Source organism: Periplaneta americana, chromosome 17 (genome assembly GCF_040183065.1).
Source record: "Periplaneta americana isolate PAMFEO1 chromosome 17, P.americana_PAMFEO1_priV1, whole genome shotgun sequence".
Taxonomy (NCBI): domain Eukaryota; kingdom Metazoa; phylum Arthropoda; class Insecta; order Blattodea; family Blattidae; genus Periplaneta; species Periplaneta americana.
The window spans coordinates 105,729,038-105,754,914 of NC_091133.1; the positions used below are offsets into that span (position 1 = coordinate 105,729,038).

Below are 25,877 nucleotides of genomic sequence, written 5' to 3' on the forward strand. Positions count from 1 at the left end.
GCATGTGTAGGGGAGAGTCGGGTAGTATCGGACATCGGGTAGTATCGGACAGTGCGTTTCATTCATCTACCACCATATGGTAGTACCTGAGTGACATGGTTACGTTTCTCTATGCGACATCACAGAAACGTAACCATGTCAATCAGGTACTATCATCGTGTGGTAGATGAAAGAAACTCACTGTCCGATATTACCCGATGTCCGATACTACCCGACTCTCCCCTATATATCATATCTGAATAAAGACTATTCCTTTTCTAAATATTATTTATCTTTTTGGGTTTTTTAATTACAGTTTCCCCTTCTGAATCACTCAACCACATTTCTTGGCACTATTTCTTGTTTAAATTCGAAAAGTATACATTTTTATTAGTAGAGTCAGAAAGTCTAACAACCCGTCACCGTAAAAAACAGCTTGTTACGAAACCTAACAATAAGCCTCGGAATGGGACTGATTCAAAAGATAAATAATATTTAGAAAAGGAATAGTCTTTATTCAGATATGATATATATAGGCTACACATGCATTTAATGGAAGATACACGTCAATTTAAACAAAAATGAAACAGCTTTCACCTATGATTGGAATTTAGACGAAACACTGGTGAAATTAATCCTTTATCAGCCAATATATTTTAAAATCTTTTGTTATTTTTGGTGAAAATGCACCAAAAATAATCCCCTTTCCTTCTCTGAATTTATGAAGCAATGCTATATAGACAGTAATATGCCATCTTACTTGTCAAACATGTCATCAATTGACAGTCACTGGACAAAGTTGTAAAAAAAAACTTATTCAACTTGTCATCACTTGTCTCTGACGCCTTTGCCAATTTGTCACTAATTCAAAATAGCTGTTTAAAGAAACTGGTCCCACGACGTCTGAGATATGAAATATGGATTAATGCATTTTAAATTGTTTCTAACAGTTTTTCAGATTTTGCTAATGTTAGTTTAGCGAGGAATAATAAGATAGTGAGACATAGTCATGTGATGTGTGATTTTTACTTTACATACCTACACATATATTTTTACATTCGGAATCGTTGGTTTTATTCATTTTTTTATTTCAGCAAAGTGAAATTTGTACCGATGTTTGACCTAATCGTAATAATTAATTGTTAGTTCGAGATATGAGCTCTAAAAATTTTCCCTTGTATTTTTTCTGAAAACATTCCGCCTGACCAAATTGTTGATTTCTTGACTGATTTCTTCCAGCCTCAAGAGGTGCACATGTATTAATCACACAGTATTTTCATTGCCACCAGCTTATCAAACGAAGTCGTAAGTCGTCTAAATCTGAAAGTTAGAATTCATAAAACAGTTATATTACCGGTTGTTCTGTATGGTTGTGAAACTTGGACTCTCACTTTGAGAGAGGAACATAGGTTAAGGGTGTTTGAGAATAAGGTGCTTAGGAAAATATTTGGGGCTAAGAGGGATGAAGTTACGGGAGAATAGAGAAAGTTACACAACGCAGAACTGCACGCATTGTATCCTTCACCTAACATAATTAGGAACATTAAATCCAGACGTTTGAGATGGGCAGGGCATTTAGCACGTATGGGCGAATACAGAAATGCATATAGAGTGCTAGTTGGGAGGCCAGAGGGGAAAAGACCTTTGGGGAGGCCGAGACGTAGATGGGAAGATAATATTAAAATGGATTTGAGGGAGGTGGGATATGATAGTAGAGACTGGATTAATCTTGCTCAGGATAGGGACCAATGGCGGGCTTATGTGAGGGCGGCAATGAACCTCCGGGTTCCTTAAAAGCCAGTAAGTAAGCAAGTGTCAGAAAGTACCGGAACTTCGGGTGGCAACGCCATGCTCAGCAGGCAACTTCTCTGCCTTGTCTGTGTGGTATGTGGCCTACTCTCCAGGCGTATAGTCTCAGTGTGCCTACCGATCAAAGGGGAAAGTAATGCTTGAAGTGTTCTTCGATATCCAGGGTTTCATACAATTCGAGTTTATTCCTGAGGTTCGAACTGTCAGTATGGAGACGCATGTTGCAATTCCTCGACGTCTTCGTGATGCAGTTCGACGAAATAGATTCAATTCGTGGCAAGGACACGGCAAGGACACTGTAATTTGAAGCTTGTAGTATATATAATAAATAAATATCGTTAACAGAATTTGGAATAATTTCAGTGATCCTTGGAATTTTTACAGCAAAATGAAGCTTTAAAATTCAGGATTATCAAAACATTATATTCTGACTTATTTCCCTTTTGAACCAGCCCGTTGGTATGTATGTCAGTAACAATATATAAAATCGATATTACACATTCTGATGTTATTTGTGCATAATTTACCAATGGCGTTCTCTCATGAGTACAAGTCAGCCAACATCAACATAGGTTAACCATCTTCAAAATTTATGACACGGAATATTTAAAAATTAAATTCACGTGGATCAGTCTGGTCATACATACACGTAGCTTATATTGAAAGTGATACTACTGAATTTCTGGGTTGCTTAGAAACTGTGGATGAGAAAGAAATTATGTCACAGTCTCCTTGCTACAAAAATATACCGCCAGCAAATAGCTGTATGACAACAAAAAGAATCTAGTAGGCTGTGCTCGGAACCGAGAACGGCAAAGTTAACTTGGTCAACTCTAACGTTCTCGTTGCCGGGCTCCGGCAAGCTTCTCGTTAATTATTGTGAATGTTCACATTTAAATATATTTATTTTAACTATTTTTCCGTTCTAATTGTTGTTTTCGTTCCCGGATTATTGGGGACTTGCAGGCTAATGTATTTTGTGTTATGAACAATATACTTTTGTAATTTTTTCTGTTTTTTTTTTTTTTGTTATATAAATGAATATCTGCGGGCAAAAAGGTTCTAACATACATTTTTTCTAAAAGTAATTTTTTCATGCAGAGCGATTATGTACGCCAAGAAAAGTGTGTCTATTGAGTTAATATATTTTATTTTTCTAGTAACATTTCAGTTGTTGATAACTGTGCGGGAGCAGAAAGTTTGTTTCAGAACGGTTGTATACAAACTTTTTGTACGGGAAAACAGGCTGCTTTGTTCATTTTAGAAAATGAAACACTTTTTCGTGTTTCTTTTTTCAGTTTAACATACAGTACATGTATTATAAATTGCAAAGAAAACATATAAAACCTTTTGAAATAATATTCTAGCAGAAAATCAATTTTTTCCTCTTCTGTAAAATGTATCTATTTATTTATTTCCCTACTTATTTATTTATTTATTTCCCTACTTATTTATTTATTTCTTTCTCTACTTATTTATTTATTTATTCATTTTCCTACTTATTTATTTATTTCTTTCTCTACTTCTTTATTTATTTATTCATTTTCCTACTTATTTATTTATTTCCCTACTTATTTATTTATTTGCCTACTTATGTATGTATTTATTTATTTATTTCCGAGCTTATTTATTTATTTATTTATTTATTTCCCTACTTATTTATTTATTTACTTCCCTACTTATTTATTTATTTATTTCCCTGCTTATTTATTCATTTATTTATTTATTTTCCTACTTACTTATTTATTTGTTTCCCTATTTATTTATTTATTTATTTATTTCCCTACTTATTTAATTAATTAACTAATTTATTTATTTATTTATTTATTTATTTATTTCACTACTTATTTATTTATTTATTTATTTATTTATTTATTTATTTATTTCCCTACATATTTATTTATTTATTTCCCTACATATTTATTTATTTATTTCCCTATTTATTTATTTATTTATTTCCCTACTTATTTATTTATTTCCCTACTTATTTATTTATTTATTTATTTATTTATTTCCCTACTTATTTCTTTATCTCCCTATTTATTTCTTTATTTCTTTGTTTGTTTGTTTGTTTGTTTGCTTGTTTATTTGTTTGTGTGTTTGTTTATTTTTATTTATTTATATATTAATTTTTATATCTTTGTTCACGTCATGGTGGATTAGATGTGTTGCAGTTCTTAATCCGCCATCACTCTCTATATTAATATTACAAAAACTAATATATATTGGACCTATAAGTATCCTCAATTCACAATAATAACAATAAACCTGTAAAATTTAAAATGTGCATGTTGAAACATTTTTGCTCACAGGTATTCATAAAAATAATTTTCTTTCCGGTATTGAATTTTGTAAATTGGGAGAGGTAATTTTTTCGCGAAGTTGTAATAGGTATTAGTAGGTGTCCCATTTGAGCTTCAGAAATTTACTTGTCACATTTCATTATCTAAAAATTATAATGAAATGTGACAAGTCAATTTCTTTAAGAAATGGTACACTGCTCAGACTAGTAAAACTCACTCATAATTTTCTTGTTGCTTGTCCCTTGTCATAAATCACTTCTCTCTGCATTTATAAAACACAAATACCTGACAAGATGGTACTTGTCACTTGTATTCCTACTCGAAGAAGTCCTTTTAAGAAACAGACCCCTAGACAGACCAACCTCGCTGTCTCTGTGCTCTCGAGTGTCTGCTGAAGTGAAAACGAGAGAAGCTATCTGTGACGTCACAAGATCATCCAGTTGGAAATTTCTGACTTCAGTGAAGAGCAATGCTATTCCACAAGACGTGGGAGTAGGCTGGGTTCTCTCTTATGCGTTTTCACGCTTACGTAAATCGCTCCCGTTGATTCAGCCAGCGACGGGCCCGTTGACATGGTTTCCAACCCGTCCCGCCAGACCGGTCGAGTGTCCTTCCCACATAATATTATGTATTAAGTGTATTTAACGTCTGAATGCCTTGTGCATAGCGCTTTCACGCCGGAGACCCGAGTTACGATTCCGGCGAGCCCAAATGCAGTTTCGGTTATTCGTACCCCTCAACAGATCCGTCATCACCGCACTACCATAACAAGAGGGATAAAATTAAACTAAAGTGTGGAGATTGGCCTGTCTCTTCAGAGCATCTGGTGACAAAATCTCTTAAGACAATCTAAAAACTTTATTAATTCTATAGACTTCACCACTTTGTAAATATTTATCAAAATGTGTAGTCCGGATCAGCTTACTTAATACCCCAAGGGTGAAATCTAACTATTTTTCCCCTATTACCACATACGCTAGTGGATTATAGTGATTTTATAGTTGTCAGATTGAATTTTCTTTTATCAACTTTGTTTCGAATTTCGAGTACTGATAAATACGAAAAACTGGCAGTTATTTTCAAATTGTTATGTTGGCAGCAATAATTTTGGTTTGCAGTTGATGAAATAGAAGTATAACTAACGTTGTGAAATATGAACGTAATTAATAATCGGTAATAATATTAATATCAATACATAATTCAGTTGTGTTGCGTTGTGATGTCAATTCAACACTGTACTCTGATAAGTGTAATTAAATGAGATATAACCAAATATCTCACTATAATAATACCGGACAGCTAGCAATTTTACGTGCGAACGACGCTGGTGCTGCTACCTAGGTGGCCGGTGTGGTGATATTCGTGAAACAAGCCGTAATCAACTGCAATGTATATTGTTGCTGGGCTAGTTAATAGTTTTATTAAATAGTGCTGTGTTAAAATGTCAGGGTGTATATTATGTGCTGTTTATAATTGCTACAAAATTACTGCATTACAAATTGCTCCAAATCGTACTTTCGATTTGCGAGGGATCATAAAACGTGAGTCAACAATATTCTTTAGTAGGCCTAATTCCTTCGTCTTTTCTTAGAAAAATACAGATTGGCTTTTTTTATCTAGACCTAATAAATGAATAGAAGTTAAAATGTATCGGAAATTTTAAGGTTTTATCAAATTAAGTTTTATTGTTGTTCACATGTCTTTACTAATTATTACAAGCATCAGATTACTATCAATTTTATCTTTGCAGTTGTCAGCAATGCGTATATAAAACATTACTGTAAATTCATTCCTAATATCAGATTGATTTTGTCTCACTAAACCAAAGAAATAATATATAACAATTAATTACGGAAAGTAATATGAAGTATGCAATATTTCTCATAATATGCAGCTTTGATATAAGATAATAATTTTACATTAAATACTATTCAACATTTCTTAAGTGTTTCATATATAATTCTACATTAGTAACTCACGTTTTAAACAATAGTCCGAATTTCGCTATGTTAATATTTGTATATGTGGACGTAATTCCATCCCTCTCCGCTAGACGTTTTAAACAATAGTCCGAATTTCGCTATGTTAATATTTGTATATGTGGACGTAATTCCATCCCTCTCCGCTAGATGTCAGGTCCGCGATATTTCGCACTCACGCCATTGCTGCTAGTATACAGCTGTCCGGTATTATTATAGTAAGCTATTTGATATAACTTATAGATCTACTAAGCATGAAACATGCATGTGACTAATGCATAGATTTTTATTAAAATGTCCACGAGAGGAATTAGCATGGTAGTAACTTAGGAGTATGTATTTTAACTTAAAATACATACTTACAATTTTTAAGTAGGGTATACATTTGAAAGTGGTATTCTGTTTTCGGAATTCGTGCTGTAATCATTTCACGTGATTAAACAAAATACATTTTTGGGTTAGGTCTCGTGAATCGTAAACTGTTTAGTCTAAGCAATGAGTTTCATGTTGTCAGATAAAATATATTTTAATATTACATCATATTAATCTACTAATTACCGACATAATGTGCGAGAGATTCAGGAAGAAAATATACTCTTTCACAAATTACTGAACCATTTAGAAAACACCTTCCAACATAAATATAAGATATGGTAAATAAGTAAATAAGCAAGACATTGTTATTAATATAATAATAATAATAATAATTATTATTATTATTATTATTATTATTATTATTATTATTATTATTTCAGTACATCGCATTGTGACTTCACCCTCTTTGGTGATATCCGGTATTTGTTGGCAACACTGAAGAGACGGCCAAATTAGCCTTTTAGGAACTATTCTTATGTAATCCTCACTATACTAGTGTAAATAGTGACAAGTTTAAATTGACATTTACTTATTGAAACAGGATGAAACAGGACTATGTTGAACTGTTACTACGACCAAATGCTGATAATAAGATTACGAAGCAAATGAAATGTTATAAAACACAAAACACGAACAACAAACACAAATAAAATGTGAGAAGTGTATATAAAAATAGCAGAGACTAAAACTGCTGTACAATAAGGATGCACAAATTTGAACAAACTAAAAATTATTTTCATTCTCAAATAATTTACGTAACTTTTCAAGTTCTCGTATTGTACCTCTTTTTTATTAAGTTTTGACGGATACTTTTCTTGTCACGTCTAGCAATCCATGGTTTAAGCCACAGGCGTTTTCTTTTCTGTTTCTTTTTCAGTAATATATATATATATATATATATATATATATATATATATATATATATATATTGTAATATGTTTAGGTGAGGGGTTTGGACTTTTTCCATTGCTGGTTGTCACAATAAAAAATTAAGACACAACGTTTCGAAGGGTGGTTCTCCCTTCGTCTTCAGGTAGAAGGAAGGAGAGAAGAGAAAAAACCTAATGTTGGGATCGTTACGTACAGCTATTCTGTATGACTGATCCACCTGAAGACGAAGGGAGAACCACCCTTCGAAACGTTGTGTCTTAATTTTTTATTGTGACAACCAGTAATGGAAAAAGTCCAAACCCCTCACCTGAACATTAACAATCCACCATTGCTTTCCAACCCCTCATTTAGATATTGTAATATGTTGAACTAATTGTAGCTAAACAAGCATAGCACTCTTCATTCATTTTTTGCGTATCTGTGATCAAAAAATATTTTATTTCATTTAACTATAAATGGAGGGTAATCAGTTTTGTTCCTTAATTTCAGGTTATCTTTCATAAAATATTTTATACAGAGTAATACACTCAAAATCTACCTTTTATCACAGATCTTTGTAAAATATTTTATCATATTCTTTGTCAAAGAATTGTGATACTGTAATATCAGCGCTTGTCAAATTCATACCATTGCAATCGTGTTATTGTATTGTATTGTATTTATTAACATTCCTGGTATTCATACATGCTTACAGCTAGAATATGGAACAAGTCAAAAAACTTAATACTATTATAAAGTCTTAATTTATAGTCACAGTCTAGATGAAATATATACAGACGAGATTTGCAATATAGTCTACTAGTACAACACATAGTTTTAGTATCAATTTCATGAAGTGTTATTGAATGTCATGAATTCACCTACAGAATAGAAGGCGTGAGAAATTAGGTACTTCTTTAATTTGGCCCTAAATAATTTTATGTTTTGAGTTTCATTTTTTATATCGATAGGAAGGCTATTAAAAATGTTTACTGCCATATAACGCACTCCTTTCTGATAGCACGATAGACTTGCCGATGGAGTATGAAAGTCATTTTTTTGACGTGTATTTATGCTATGAACTGTTGAATTAGTTACAAAGTTTTCACGATTACATACGAGGAAGACTATTAATGAAAAGATATACTGACAAGCCATGGGCATTATTTGTAGTTTTTTGAAAATAGTCCTACACGACTCCCTAGATTTCGCACCTTCTATTATTCTAATTACTCTTTTTTTGTAATAGAAATATATTGTTACTATCTGTGGAATTTCCCCAGAATATTATTCCAAAACTCATTACCAAGTGAAAGTATGCAAAGTATATTGTTTTTAAGGTATTGATATTTACTATCTTTTGCATAGATCTAATAGCAAAACAAGCTGAATTTAGTTTGGGGGTAATTTCTTTAATATGATTTTTCCAATTTAACACATTATCGATTTTTAAGCCAAGAAATTTGGTTGTTGTTGTTTCTAATAGGGATCTATTGTTAATTATTGCGCTAGAAATTTGTGACGTTGAATTTGGACAGGATTTAAATTGAATTATGTTAGTTTTATTACAATTTAATACTAATTTATTGACTGAGAACCAGTCACATATTTTGAAGAGAATTTCCTCTGTTGAAGATTGGAATGTGTTGGAGTTATTGGCTGTAATTACTATACTTGTGTCATCTGCAAATAATATGGGATGACCTACATCTTTTATAAGGGGGGCAAGATCATTTATAAACACTAGAAAAAAAGTAGGGGACCTAATATTGCAGGGGACCTAATTATGCAACGTGAAAGAAATGTTGAAATGTGCAAAAGGGTGTGGTATTATTTCATGTAACGGAGCATGCCATCTTTATTATAATATATTATAAAATTAAAATAAAAACGCACTACAATCCATCTATAACAAAGCGCTTAGCTTGGGACATACTGCACAGAATAACAGACAACCGTCTTATCAGCGACTATGCGTGTCCTTGAATGTCAGCGCATGCTGCTTGCTTACTGCCGACTGTGGTCCCGTACGCGAGCGTAGAAAGATAAAATGTATGCAATGTAGTTAATTATAAGAGGTATAGGGTGTATCTAAATTGGTATCAAATATTTCGGGGTCGTATTCCTAACACCAAAACATTACAAAAAGTTCATATGAACATTGGTCTCAAAATAATTTATTTCAGAGTTACAAGACAAAATTTAATGTTACAAAAATTGCTCGAAGTGGCTTCCTTCTGCTTCGATGTGTCCCCTAAACCTGCGTTACATGCTCTGGCGTACTCTGTTGAAAATTCCTGGAGTGTTTCGTATTTCGTGAAATCCATTTGGTTACGCTCCCAGAATATCAACATTAAGTACAGGAGTCGCATAAACCAGGGACCTTAAATGTCCCCAGACGAAGAAATCCATTGGATTGAAATCAGGCGATCGAGCAGGCCATGCAATGAATCCCCTTCGACCAATACATCTTTGGGGAAATCGATCATTAAAAAAATTACGAACTATCGGACTGAAATGAGCTGGAGCAGCATCGTGTTAAAACACATTCGTTGGATGACGTCCAGAAGCACATCTTCAATTAAATGATGCAAATCATTTCGTTCTATTCACTCACAGAATACATTTTCTTCTGATTTCTTTGCTCTACAAAATACAAACAAACAAAAAACCACCAATCAGCGGTCAATGAAGGGACAAATCCTTTAACAATTCCCTAACGAATGGTTTTCAGACTCATGTTCTAATTAACTTTTTTAATTGTTTTGATGTTAGGAACACGTCCCCAAAATATTTGACATCAATTTAGATACACCCTGTATTTACATATTCATTTTTAGATATGAATTTGGGAGCCTATTTTTTTTAGCGTCTTTCACATTTTTATTGAGCTTACTTTAGGCACTTCAAGTCTAATTTTTAGAGCCTAAAAATTCGATGTCTAATTATCATTATTTGAGTAACAAAAACTTTTAATAACATATAAATCCGGTCTCTAGTGATGATAGCCGTGTAAGTCGTAAAACTGTTCTGACTAATGAGTCAAGTTTAGATTATTGATAGCAGTCATCGAAGGCTGCCCAGTCCTGCGGTTAGTGACATGGTGCTGAAGAGTGACTCACCTCCTGGGCAATTGTCGATGACGCGTCGCGCCTCGGCCTGCCGGCACGCCAGGCCCTCCTCGCCCAGAGGACACGACGTCACGTCGGGAGGTGGATCCAGCTCTCCGCCGAACACGGAGTGCGTCTGCAATAAAGCGCAATCGATCAAATTGTGGAGTTTTAATGGCAGGCAGAGTATTTATTTACCTTTGCCTCCATATTAATTTTTAAAAACCAGTGCACTCATTTTGTCAGGTACCCAGCTGCGAAGCCGTTTGCCCGGATTAGCTTGTCCCCTAAGTTTAATAAACTTTGGATAAACAAAGAATCTTTCATAATAATTTATAAAAAAAAAACTTGAATTAAAAGCTACGTGAGCAGAGCAGTGTGAATTTTAATGGAATACTGTAATATTATAACTAAATTAGTAGAAAGGATGTAATTTTGAAGATAATTTAAGTTCATGTTGTGAGCAACTGCAAGAGCCGGTAGAGAGTTAAGGCTGGTTCACAATAAACCAGGAACGTAAACGACAACGAGAACGGAAATATTGCTAAAATAAATGTAGGCCTATTTAAATTTTTTTAATATTTATTTATTTATTTATTTATTTATTTATTTACTTATTTATTTATTTATTTACTTTATTTATTTACTTATTTATTTATTTATTTATTTATTTATTTATTTATTTATTCATCTATCGATTCATCTGTCTGTCTGTCTGTCTGTCTGTCTATCTATCTATTTTATTTAACTAGCTAGTGAGTACAAATTAAAATTATAAAACAAAAATGTTTCTAGCCACTACCGTAAGAGCTAGGCTTGTGTACGGTGTGGTCTTAGCCAAAAATAAAACATAGAATTTACAAGGACAGTTTACTAAATAAAGTAACTTAATTCAAGCTAATAAATAACACACAAGAGCAAAAAAAAAAAAAGACAAAAAAAGATAAAAACACATTTAATATAAATTTACAATCAGACAGAAACCAGTAAAAACATGAATATAGTCGACAGAAATAAAGGGTAAAAAATACACACATTTGTTAATAATATATATCATGAATAATTTTATAAATTCCTTTTTTAAAAGCTTCAATTTTAAAATATTTCAAATTTGGAAAATGGTTTGTAATTTTATTATAAAGTCTTGGGCCGAAACTAGCACCATTTTTAAGAGCTGCACTTGTATAACATTTGGGCTCAATAAATGGGAAAGTAGACTTTTGTCTTCGAGTACGATATTCATGTCGATTAGATTTATGTCTTATTTGATTCTGTTGTAGTAAGTTAGTGAACTATATTTATAAATTTCTTCCATAGTTAATACTTTAAAATCTGTATAAATTAAATTTGTTGGGTAATCCATATTATAATAACTTTCTCGGCATTTACAATTAACTTTCACGTTCCCGTTCCAGGGCTCCGACAAGCTTCTCGTTAATTGTGAATTCTCACATTTAAATACATTTATTTTAACATATTTCCGTTCTCGTTGTTTCCGTTCCCGGTGTATTATGGACCAGCCTATAGATTCTCGGCAGACAAGATCGACGATAGAAGGAAGACGTCGAAGGTCCACCTCTGTGGAGTGACGGTTAGCTTGTCTGTGAAACGAGCTGGCCCGGGTTGAAACCCTGGTTGACACAAACTACCTTGTTGAGGATTTCCGAGGTTTTCCCTCAACTAGTTGAAGCAGAATTACGGGATAATTTTCGTTGGTCTTCGGATTCATTTCCTCACCATTTCTTCGCCTGTCATTATCATTACTAGACACGAGAATTCCATGCAAATGCATGTTTTTGTAGTAACATAGGACATAGCTCTGTACGAAGCAACTATGGAATTCACAACACTTTTTAGCTTCAGAATACTATCTAATTGAAGAAATGATACTCCTGAATAGTTTATTCTCTATTTGTAATATTCTTTTACCCCTAAAACTAAAGAAGAATAGTAATATGCGTTACAAGAGCGGTATGTTGAAGTTTTCATGTTCGAGGAAAAGTTTTAAAAAGCGAAACGTAGTTGAGTTGCAAAACAAAAATATCTATCTTCAACATTGTTGCTTTAAAAATGTCTTCTGTGTTTACTATACTCCAGCAGGCTGTGATATACGTCTGTCTTTTTTCCCCCCAATCTATAAATGCGAACTTAAAACAAACGGCTTCCTTAATGTTACATGCATCACGAATGCAGTAACTTTAGTGGAGTTGTAGAGTTTACTTAATTTTTGCAAACATTTAAAAACAATAATTAACAGTGCAATTTAGGTGAAATTGCAGTGGTAAGTTTCCAATTTATAATTATTACTATATTGAACGTCTCTAAAAATAATATGTTGAAAGCCTAAAGCAGTAAAATCAATATGTCACTTAAGCGGTAAGAAGAGGGAAAATGTTATGTGTGTTAGGTTGGGAATACTGAATGTTACCGCGGAGTGGTTTTGTGCGGAAACCAAGCAAATACGCACGATCTCGCACAAAGGTATTTTACTACAACTTCAAATTGGTGTAACTCTACAAATATTGAGGTTAGGACAAATGTTTATATTACATTTTTTGCTCAGAATGTGTTCGGAAATAAGCTCCGTAAGGGACAATAAATCCTCGTGAATCACCCTGTATATCTACCTGACATGTCATTACATTTTCTTCTTTAGGAAGATAGTAAAACTGACAAAAAGTTAAATTTTGAGTATTTTTGAACATTTGTCTTTTTATTATGCATATTTCAGACTGTGCGTATAAATCTTGACCCTACTAATCACAAACATCTATAAAAATTCAATTCCCATTGGAGACAACTTCTGAGTATAACAGATATTATCCCTCTCACCTTGTTGAAGGCACCGGGGCGGGACAGGGCGAGCACGAACTTGGCCAGCTGTGAGGACTCCGCTGGCACGTTGTCCTGCTCCTGACCCGCCGCCATCGCCAGCGCCACCGCTACCACCAACATCCACGTCATCACGTCTATGGGCATAAACCAGGCATGTCAATTGATGCCCGTAGGAGCAACTGCGCGCGTTAGAGCCCAGGAGAGCCTGAGCGCTTTACAGCGGAAAGGAAAGCGACAGACGAAAGAGGTAGTATATGCCGCATGGTCGAGCTATACTCAGGGATGGCCAGCACTGATTCAATAGATAAAGGGAAGAGAACTTATTAAAACTGTATCCATGTTAATTTTTAGATTTGCCTGAGAAGTATAAGTGCATTATAAGTTTTAATTTTAATGCTCATTTTTCACAAGTGTCATTTTTTTTATTCAAAAGAAATATTTTCTCAACTTTTCGTATAGAAAAGTGAAATTTTCAGGTATAGGCCTATTTATTTAGTAGCCTTACAGAATGTTTTCGTAAATCTCATATACCGTATATACGTATTACTGAAAATAGTGTATTGAAAATGTTTTAAATATTTGCATGGAAATTGTTTGTAAGGAATTGAATTAACAAAGCAACTGCGGTTACATATAAGCAAAAGATACGTAAGCTTATCCATTTGTTGTAAAAATGTCAGCTCTATAGCTTCAGCAGTTTTCGAGAAAATAATTTAATATTCTGATGATAGGAAGTTGCTCACAAATATCATCTTAAAAGCATAATGCGATAAGAGTTATGTAATATCAGTTACACTTAAAACATATACAGTACCTAGGTAACTTTGCTTTGTACTGTAATATTGTTTTGATTAGTTTATTGGTTACTTTTGTAAGGTTAAAGATACCATCAATATAAATTCCAACTTATGTCATACTCAATCTCTTTCTTTGGAATATCACTTTCTTTATGAATGATGTGTTTCATTCACTTAATACAGTATAATTATACTACTGCTATGGAATTTAAGTGAATATTCTTTCTTAACTCTCTATTATGTTATTAAGATTTAAAACACAAGTGCAATATTAAGAAATCAGTGTTAGTACTTTTGTTGTACAGATAATAGCCTATAGATAATATTAAACAGAAAGAAGTCATATAAAAATGACATAAAATTTCACGTTCCGTTTGAAGTTTGTGCACCACTGTTTTCTTAATCCAACAGGTTGCTTATTCATATACACAACCCTTCCTCTTTCCATACTTAGCGCTTGCTGCCCGCGCACGACGTCAAGGTCAGAAAAATGCGCTTGCTTTGACATCACTGGCATAAACAGTACGACCTGTTCAGCATAACACGCGCCCGACCTGGCTAAGCACGGCACAGATGAGTATGGAATATAATTGCAACCCGTTCTCTCTTCGTGTTCTGTGACAGATCTTCAATAGTTCACGATCACCTTAGTGATTTAACTCACAATAGACGGGAAAGTTCAGCAATTTAACTGCCGGCGTTAGATTGGGAACTAGGTGACTGACAGACGAGACAAACAGACTTAATGGCCAACATATTGGATTGTTACTTACTTAGCAAGAGATTGAGAGAGTCATTGATGTAACAAACAGGTACTGGATGGTTTTTTTAATTCAACAGGCAGGAGAGTGGGCGGGTCAGTGATTTAATTAAAGAGAAAGATGATATTTCAGTGACTTTAAGGCGATTAAATAGCCGATTCAGTGATAATTTGACAGAGAATTTGATTATTCAGGGCCAGGAATTTGCGGTTGGGTGATAATACCCGAGAAAATGGGCCGTTTAATGATTAATAAACAAAAATATGGGTGGTTTGGTGATTAATTAGCGAGGGAATGGATTATTCAGTGATTAATTAGCTTGGAAATCTGTAGTTTAGATATTTATGGGCGAAGAAGTGGATGTTTCAGTGATTAATGAGCGAGAAATTATTAGTTTAGTGATTAATGGGCGAGGAAGTGGGTGGTTGAGTGATTTAATGGGCGAGAAAGTGGGTTGTTCAGTGCTGACTTACGTAAAGAAGTGAGTGGCTTAGTGATTAATGGGCGAGCAACTGATTGATTCAGTAAGTAAGTGGGTAGTTTAGGGATTTAATGACTGAGAAAGTTGGTGGTTGAGTGATTTAATGGGCGAGAATGTGGGTTGTTCAGTGCTGACTTATGTAAAGAAGTGAGTGTCTTAGTGATTAATGGGCGAGAAACTGATTAATTCAGTGATTAATGGGCGGGTAAGCGGGTGGTTTAGGGATTTAATGACTGAGAAAGTGGGTGGTTGAGTGATTTAATGGGCGAGAAAGTGGGTTGTTCAGTGCTGACTTACGTAAAGAAGTGAGTGGCTTAGTGATTAATGGGCGAGCAACTGATTGATTCAGTAAGTAAGTGGGTGGTTTAGGGATTTAATGACTGAGAAAGTTGGTGGTTGAGTGATTTAATGGGCAAGAAAGTGGGTTGTTCAGTGCTGACTTATGTAAATAAGTGGGTGGCTTAGTGATTAATGGGCGAGCAACTGATTGATTCAGTGATTAATGGGCGGGTATGTGGGTGGTTTAGGGATTTAATGACTGAGAAAATGGGTGGTTGAGTGATTTAATGGGCGAAAAAGTGGGCTGTTCAGTGCTGACTTAGGTAAAGAAGTGAGTGGCTTGGTGATTAATGGGCGAGCAACTAATTTATTCAGTAAGTAAGTGGGTGGTTTAGGGATTTAATGACTGAGAAAGTTTGTAGTTGAGTGATTTAATGGGCGAGAAAGTGGGTTGTTCAGTGCTGACTTATGTAAATAAGTGGGTGGCTTAGTGATTAATGGGCGAGCAACTGATTGATTCAGTGATTAATGGGCGGATAAGTGGGTGGTTTAGGGATTTAATGACTGAGAAAGTGGGTTGTTGAATAATTTAATGGGCGAGAAAGTGGGTTGTTCAGTGCTGACTTATGTAAAGAAGTGGGTGGCTTAGTGGGCGAGCTGGTTAAGTTGGTGGATGGTCAGTGGTGATTACTGATTACGTTGAAGGGTAGATGAGTGATCGAATGAGTTGTGGTCATCGAGTGGTGAGCAATGTTAGTTCCGGTCTCCGTTTAGTGAATGTTACACCCATCTCGCAGCCATGAGTTCGAGGCTTACTCTAGCGTCCTTGTCAGGTGAAAGTGCACGCCGCCCAACAGTTCCTGGAATGCTGTAGGTGCGGGTTCGAGGCTCCTGCAGGTTGCTTTGAGGATTGACAACAGAAATTATAAGGCGTGTATTCTCTACAAAAGCTTCTAAGGTTATCTACTTTCAATATTTTGTGTATTTTAATATAGAGTGAAACCTGGAAATAGTGTAAGGAATAGACGTTGTCAAGTAGGAAATTCTGGTGACACTTCTGAGCGAAAAATGATTATGATTATGATGGTGATGATGAAAATGATGTCATGCTTGGTACATGATGATGACAATGATGATGATCAATTAACATCATTATTATCATAAACATTATCATCATAAGTTCGACAGCCCAGTGTGGGTCCTGACTTCCTTCAGTCTTTCCTGCCAGGCTTCTCGATTTTACGTCAGTCTCATCCATTTACCAGCACCAATTCTTCGCGCGTCCTCATCCACCCTCTGCACTGCAATTTTGACCTTTCTCTTCGCTGGAATCCCCTGATTCGATATAAGGACCATTTTTGATAGGAATTTTTTCATTACCTCTTGCAATGTGCCTTGTCCATTTCATGCATTCCATTTGTGTGTGTTACGATAGTACTATTATTATTATTATTATTATTATTATTATTATTATTATTATTATTATTATTATTATTATTATTATTATACCACGAACTTCCGCAATTTAGCATCAAGAAACCAACATGCCTCGTAAAGATCGATGATGATGATACTGCCAGGAAACTCCACAATTTGTGGATGCCTTAGTTGAATGTCAACAAACATGATTACCATAAAAGCTCAACCTCGTAAAGAGTTATGTTTTCGTACGTTCTGTTCCCGTGTGTTCCCCATGATTAATGTATTATGAAGGGTTGTAGGAAATATGTTCTAATATGAAACTAAAGCCTTTGCAGAACCATGTCCATATAGCATATTTTCTTCTTCTACGTGTGAAAAATTTTTGCCTGAAAGTTTGGCCGTACCTTTTTGTTACACCTTGTATTTGCTGCTGCTGTTAAAGGAGATGCACTATCACCTTTACTTTTTAATTTTGCTCTAGAGTATGCCATTAGGAAAGTCCAAGATAACAGAGTGGGTTTGAAATTGAACGGGTTACATCAGCTGCTTGTCTATGCGGATGACGTGAATATGTTAGGAGAAAATCCACAGACGATTAGGGGAAACACGGGAATTTTACTTGAAGTTTGGTAGTAAATCCCGAAAAGACAAAGTATATGATTATGTCTCGTGACCAGAATATTGTACGAAATGGAAATATAAAAATTGGAGATTTATCCTTCGAAGGGGTGGAAAAATTCAAATATCTTGGAGCAAGAGTAACAAATATAAATGACACTCGGGAGGAAATTAAACGCAGAATAAATATGGGAAATGCGTGTTATTATTCGATTGAGAAGCTTTTATCATCTAGTCTGCTGTCAAAAAATCTGAAAGTTAGAATTTATAAAACAGTTATAGCCTATTACCGGTTGTTCTGTATGGTTGTGAAACTTGGACTCTCACTCTGAGAGAGGAACATAGGTTAAGGGTGTTTGAGAATAAGGTGCTCAGGAAAATATTTTGGGCTAAGAGGGATGAAGTTACAGGAGAATGGAGAAAGTTACACAACGCAGAACTGCACGCATTGTATTCTTCACCTGACATAATTAGGAACATTAAATCCAGGCGTTTGCGATGGGCAGGGCATGTAGCACGTATGGGCGAATCCAGGAATGCATATAGAGTGTTAGTTGGGAGACCGGAGGGAAAAAGGCCTTTGGGGAGGCCGAGACGTAGATGGGAGGATAATATTAAAATGGATTTGAGGGAGGTGGGATATGATGATAGGGACTGGATTAATCTTGCACAGGATAGGGACCGATGGCGGGTTTATGTGAGGGCGGCAATGAACCTTCGGGTTCCTTAAAAGCCATTTGTAAGTAGGTATTATTATTATTATTATTATTATTATTATTATTATTATTATACTATAAACTTCCGCAATTTAGCATCAAGAAACCAACATGCCTCGTAAAGATCGATGATGATGATGATGATGATGATGATGATGATGATGATGATGATGATGATGATGATGATGTCGTCAGGAAACTCCACAATTTGTGGATGCCTTAGTTGAATGTCAGCAAACATGATTATAGCTCGCGCAAGAAACGATTACCAAAAAGCAATGGTGGCGTTGCTGTCTGTTTTGACGTGTGTATGTAGGCACGCCAAAGGGGGAGAGAGGTGCGAGCCGATGGAAGCACTGTCTCTTCCAAGAAGATGAACAGATGAGGACATCGCTGTGGAAATAAAGTACGTAGCAAGAGAAAAATTCGAAGGTAATTAAACGCGCAACATATGTTTACGAATGAAATAATAATACCGTGCGATATAAGACACGTATCCACATGCAATGGAACAAACTAAAGTCGTATTGTAACCATCACAACCCAAGACTGATTCTATCGATGTCATTTCTCTTCCGACTGTACTCTTGAATATCATTCAAGTTGTCTTTCCTGTCGCCCGCTCTTCCTTATCGCAGTGTTTGATTCGCATTCCTTCCGTCGGTAATCCGTGCTTGCGAGACCTATACCATAAAAAGCTCAACCTCGTAAAGAACTCTGTTTTCGTACGTTTTGTTCCTGTGTGTTCCCCATGATTAATGTATTATGAAGGGTTGTAGGAAATATGTTCTAATATGAAACTAAAGTCTTTGCAGAACCATGTCCATATAGCATATTTTCTTCTTCTACATGTGAGAAATTTTACCTGAAAGTTGGCAGTACCTTTTTGTTACGCCCTGTATTTGCTGCTGCTGTTACCACTAACACTGTAGTACTACCGCTAGTACTATTAATAAAGTTATTGCTGATACCACCATCACTATTGTTAGTACGTGTACTGTTTAATAATACTACAACGAACCTTCAGCCTTTGAAGGATCTTGGCCTAAGTCCAGGTTAACAACTGCAGAATTTAAATTATAAATAAAGGCAGGCAGGTTACCAGAAACAAACCCGGATATCTAACAGCACCCTTGAAAAGAGGACACGTCCAAGGGAGGAAGAGATGTAATCATCAAGTCAGAACTATGCTTGGAATGTTTCGCTGGAATTATTGATGTCTTAATGAAGCTGGTTTGTCACTTTGAATCGAGACGAACAACTTTGTAGAAAAGTGGACTTGCTTTCAATAACAAGTTATACAGTCGACTCTGTCCACTATCAACAATTGATTTGTTCGTGTTCGTTACAAAATGTGTCTAAATTCAGTGTTGATGCACTGAATTTTGTTCTACATGCTGTACATTTTCTGCTGAACCGGTTTTGACATGAATAATATCGAAAAAGAAATACTTTGAAAATGTTGTCAATTAAATTGTTATATTCGTAAAGATATTTATTATACAAATCGAAAATTTGAGTCGCTTTGAAAATGTATTACGTATTGTTAATATTTCAGTATTGAAATTAAAAATTATTTCATTTAAGAGCGGATATAATAGCAATAAACAGGCAACAACAAAAGGCTATTATCATAGATCCAACTATACGCATGGAGAGAGATCTAAACCAAGCTCATCAGGTTGATCATGAAAAGAGGACCATTTATGAACCTTGTATTCCCTACCTTAGTGCCAAGTATAACATCCCTCTCTTCAATTGGTCAGTGACAGGTTTATTTTTTGGTTTCGGAGTTCTTTACCGAAATTTACATATAATTTTTTAAAACAATTATCAATACCATCTTTTGAAATTAAAAAAAAAAATCATCTCGTAAATTCGTAAAGATTCCCTGCAGATTATACAATTTCATTTATACCACTCAGAAGGCCTTAATTAAGGATATGCTAATTTAAAATAAAATCTTTTATTTATAAGCATAATTTTAAAGTCAACTTCTAAGGTTTTATTTTATAATTATTATTGATAATCAGTGGTGTTTAATTATTACATTTTATTTTTATAACAATATCCATATTTAATTATATTTTTATTTGCTGTTAATTTCCGGATCCTCGTGGTCATCCTTAATTAAGGCCGGACGATTTATTTCTCTCTCTCTCTAATAATAATAATAATAATAATAATAATAATAATAATAATAATATATTATTTAATAATATAATATAATTTTATAATAATAACAATAATAATAATAGAGAATTATAAATTATTATTATTATTATTATTATTATTATTATTATTATTATTATTATTATTATTATTATTATTACAGAAATTTATCTAGTAATTTTATACAAAATTTAAAATTATATAATTCATAATTAGCTTACGCCCGAAAAAGTCAAAACTTGTGCTCGGGAGTGTTCTTGGAAAGGGCTAAAGTAAAAATATACGTAACGGTAATATAAAAATATAAACAGTGTACATTACAAAATTAAATAAGTTTAAATTATAATATACAAATAAAGGCAATGTTCTTAAGAATCCATTTCTCTGTTAGAGAAAGATTTAAAAAATAACTTGTAAACTTCCTTTTTAAACCCAAAATCATTCATTAATGTTAGGAGAGGATAAATATTAATAAAAGAATTACATATCTTGGGCCGATTTGGTGTTGCACTTAGGTTGAATTAGAGGAAAAGAAATAACATATCTTCCTGTAGAATAAGCATGACAATTTGATGAGTACTTCATTTTACTATTTGATAATGTGTTAATAATATATACAGTATATTCCTAATTTTTTATGTCTAAAACTTTGAAAACTTTATATATGACATTTGTTGGATAATTTTCTGTCCAAGGCCACGTCTTTCACTGCAAACCCAGCATTCTCTAACTTTTCCTATTTTTTGTCTTCCATATAGTCTTCGCATATGATACAAATACCTTAATGTCATCTATCATCATAGCCTTCTTCTGCCCCGAACTTTTCTCCCGTTCACCATTCCTTCCAGTGCATCCTTCAGTCATACAGTAGGCAATTCCTTCTTAGCCAGTGACCCGGCTAATTCTTTTTTTTCTTCTTGATCAGTTTCAGCATCATTCTTTCTTCACTCACTCTTTCCAACACAGCTTCATTTCTTATTCTGTCTGTCCATTTCACACGCTCCATTCTTTTCCGTATGCACATTTCAAATGCTTCTAGTCCTTTCTCTCCACTTCATCGTAAGGTCCATGTTTCTCCCCCTTATAATACCACACTGCACACAAAGCACTTCACTAGTCTCTTTCTTAGTTTTTTTATAGTGGTCCACAGAAGATGCTCCTTTTTCTATTGAAAGTTTCCTTGTCCATTGCTATCCTCCTTTTGACTTCCTGGCAGCAGTTCATGTTACTGCTTATAGTACACCCCAAGTATTTGAAGCTTTCCACTTGCTCTACTGTCTCATTTAGAATTCGCAAGTTTACCTTCTTTATTTTTCTTCGTCTTGTTTATTTATCTTTGTCCCATACTGCTTACAGCTGTCATTTAACTCCAGTAACATATAGCTGGATAACATAAATGCTTGTTTGAGCAGATTTTAATTATTATCTTAATTAAGTTGATTCTGAGAGATAACAGATTGTTTCACCTCCCATATTCACTTTCGGGGTTAACCTATTATATTTGAATATACTCGTAGATATGTTCACTGCGAAATAATAGTCCACAAAATTTTATTATGTTTATGCACGTATTCTTCAATAAGTATCTCGTTATTTCATTAATGTTTTCATGGGCATTATACGATAATCTTTCCGCAGTAGAATTAAAATCATTACTAATATGAGATCACCACTTACAACCTGTGCAATTAACAATATTGGTTTCCTTTCCAGTTTTTTTTAACATTAAGAATCATGACGCATGCTTAGTAGAAATGACTAATGGTAGGTATGAGGTGTGCTCGAGCGGTTAGGTTAAAGGTTAACGTGATGACTTCGATAAACTGGTTCGAGCTGACTGTTAATGCTGAGCGGCGACAGATACAACAATGAAAAGTTTGTTTTTAACAAAAATTAAACAGATGGTGTTGGTTTACGGAAATTAAACTCTATACTGGAACCAAAATCGTACATTAATTCAATCAAGATTTGATGATAATACCGAAAATATAAATTGGAAGAATTTCAAAGTATAATAAAACCATAAAATCATTTTGTAGTATCTAAACAAATCACTTCTCATTAATATGACATCTTAAGCAACAATAACAGTTTGGCTAACAGAATTCTTCTGAACGAACACATTTGTATTTATATTTGTATTTGTATTTATTTTGTTAAAATTGTAACATAAAATATAATATAAACAGATAAAACTTTAGCTCATCCCTGAAAGAGTAGAACTCGTGCTCAGGGGCGGATTCCTGAATTTATATTAAGAAGTACATAATACAATTTGTCTTATGTCTTCTACACAATAAGAATGTATAAATCTAAATTTAAAATTTTTCATTATTTATAAAATCTATACATAACTTTTTAAATTTAATACTAGAACTATTAGAATTGACAAGATTAGGATATTTAAATATAAAGTTGTTATAATTCTTGGGGCTAAATAACTACTATGATTAGCCACAGTCTATTATATACAGTCACGAAGCTTGAGTTTTGAGGGTGCTAGAAACAATAGACTGTGACGGTACTATTTTTCATTGCCTGTAATGAGCCGATATTAGCGATCCCAGTGGTGAGCAACTATCCAATGTTTGCATATTGACTACGTATTGAGCTTCGCGACTGTATATACTAGACTGTGCTGTAGCAATATTTCATTTCGGTTCAAACATTCTTAAAGAATTCATACCTTTTGTTTCATAACTATGAGAATACAGTTCAAAATTATTTCGATTTTTATGTAGAATTATATTATTACAATATATAATAAATTTGTCTTATTTTAAGAAGATTAAAGTCTAAAAACAATTTTTGAGATGGAAAATCAATGGATTTATGAATACACATTTTAATTATTTTCTTCTGTAATAAATAAAGTGGATTAAAATTGGTTTTAAAATTGTAACTTACAGATTAACACACTAATTAAACTAAGTATAATACCGAATCTGGTCTGAGACATAGTTCTAATTTTGACCAAGAATATACAATCATTTTATTAATAATCGTCCACACCTAACATTAATGAATAATTTTTGGTTTAAAAAAGAAATATGTATATTATTTTTGCAAAATTTTCTCTAACAGAAAAATGGACTCTTAAGAACGTTGCCGTCTTTCTTATATTAAAATTAATCTTACATAATTTTGTAATGTATGCCGTTTATATATGTTTATATTATCTTAATGTATATTTTTACTTTCACTTTTTCCAAGAATACTCTCGAGCACATACTTTGGCTTTTCTAGAGTGACCTAGTTATAAATTGTGATTTAAAATTTTTGATAATGAGCTCAAAAGTATTATTCTTTACTAGTGATGCAGGAAACGTTCGAGATGACGTCATGAGGGCCGTTAAATAACTAAGTAAAAAGTAAGAAAATAAATTTTTAATTCATATTCAGAAAAAAATAAACTTAATTTCGGAAAAGCTAACGTCAATTTCGGAAAATGTAAATTCAATATTGGAAATGATATCAAAGCCAGAAAGGAATGAAGTCAATTTGGGAGTTAACGGTTTTTGTTATTTTTTAACTATGCATACCTATACATACATATATAATTAATTTTATTACATACATGTTAAAATAAAATTTATTCTGCATATTCTCTCAAGAGAACAGAAATGCACCTATACAGCAGCCATTCAATGAACAATGTTTATTGACAGTATTCGTTAACATGGCAACATGAATTGTTCCGATCGTCATAATTTATGTTAATTTAATTGCAACTACATCTAATTTAATACAATATTATTCAAAATAAAAATAATTAGATTCATATTTTCCCAAATTGAATGTCTTTTTACTGAAATTGATATATGATATGATATGATATGATATGATATGATATGATATGATATGATATGATATGATATGATATGATATGATATGATATGATATGATATGATATGATATGATATGATATGATATATGATATGATATGATATGATATGATATGATATGATATGATATATGATATGATATGATGTGATGTGATGTGATGTGATGTGATTTGATGTGATGTGATGTGATGTGATGTGATGTGATATATATGATATGATATGATGTGATATATGATATGATATGATGTGATACATGATATGATATGATGTGATATATGATATGATATGATGTGATATATGATATGATATGATGTGATATATGATATGATATGATATGATATATGATATATATGTGATGTGATATGATATATGATACGATATGATATATGATATGATATGATATGATATGATATGATATGATATGATATGATATGATATGATATGATATGATATGATATGATATGATGTGATATGATATGATATATGATATGATATGATATATGATATGATATGATATGATATGATATGATATGATATGATATGATATGATATGATATGATATGATATGATATGATATGATATGATATGATATGATACATATTTATTTATCAACCAACTTTACAATTCATAGTTACGTGGATCGTGACATTTCTGCTTTTCGATCCACCATCTCTTTAATACATACCACCCTTTTCTATTAATATATTCATTTGCCCAGTATTTTCTGATTACTTTTTATTCTTCTGTTTTAAATGAACTGCTATCTATTCTTTCCTATCTATGCTATTCTATTCTCTCTCTCATACCTAAACTGTCTCCCTTCCATTTCTTGCTTTCCTATTAAATATTTCATATAATGTTCCTTAATAATTTATATTATTTATTTATTTTAGTCTCTATTATTTTTATCTATTTTACTGAAATTAGTTTTACAGTTTCCGAACTTTGTTACTTTTTCCGAAACTGAAATTATGGTATCCGAAATTGTACACACACTTGAATATTTGAACATTTCCCTGAATTGAGATGGGAACAGTATAGCTTTGCAGTACGAACCAATAGAAAGAAAAGAAGTGGAACGACCGAGAAGAACATGGGTAAAACACGATGCGAAAATAAAACAGATAAACGCCTAAACCGTGAAGTACAGAAGAGAAAGAAGATAGGAGAGTAGGAAGAAAAATAAAGGAAACCCAAGAAGGAAGAGGATGGAAAGCGGAATGAAGAAGAAACAAGAAGCGAGGCTAAAATAACAAAATTGTAATGGGCAAATTAAGTACGGAAACTGTTGTAATGGGTCATACCTGAGGATCGTCTCGATTGTTGCGTCACTCAGCGCTACTCCAGACAGCTGTTCACTTGTTCAGTGTTCACTAGTCTGCGGTTCGCGTCACACTGACCGCCAGGCTGGGTGCCAGCTCGCGTGAAAGTCCTTGGTTCGCAGGGCGTTGCACAATGAGGACTGTTCCAGTTCATCCGAACGTGACACACAAAGGCATGGTGCTTACTTCTGTCGGCGCGTGTGT

The 25,877-nt window shown here is 33.5% G+C and overlaps 1 protein-coding gene across 1 annotated transcript in view; it reads right to left on the reverse strand.

The window, feature by feature from the left end:
• Window positions 1–25,877, reverse strand: part of LOC138692819 (uncharacterized) — a 34,376-nt gene extending 8,499 nt beyond the window's left edge. The window contains exons 1-3 of the mRNA XM_069816060.1: window positions 25,656–25,877; window positions 13,258–13,394; window positions 10,438–10,561 (exon numbers count right to left, since the gene is read on the reverse strand). Of these exons, the coding sequence (XP_069672161.1) occupies window positions 10,438–10,561; window positions 13,258–13,389 (256 nt within the window). The 5' untranslated portion in view covers window positions 13,390–13,394; window positions 25,656–25,877. The remainder of the gene's footprint in view (window positions 1–10,437; window positions 10,562–13,257; window positions 13,395–25,655) is intronic.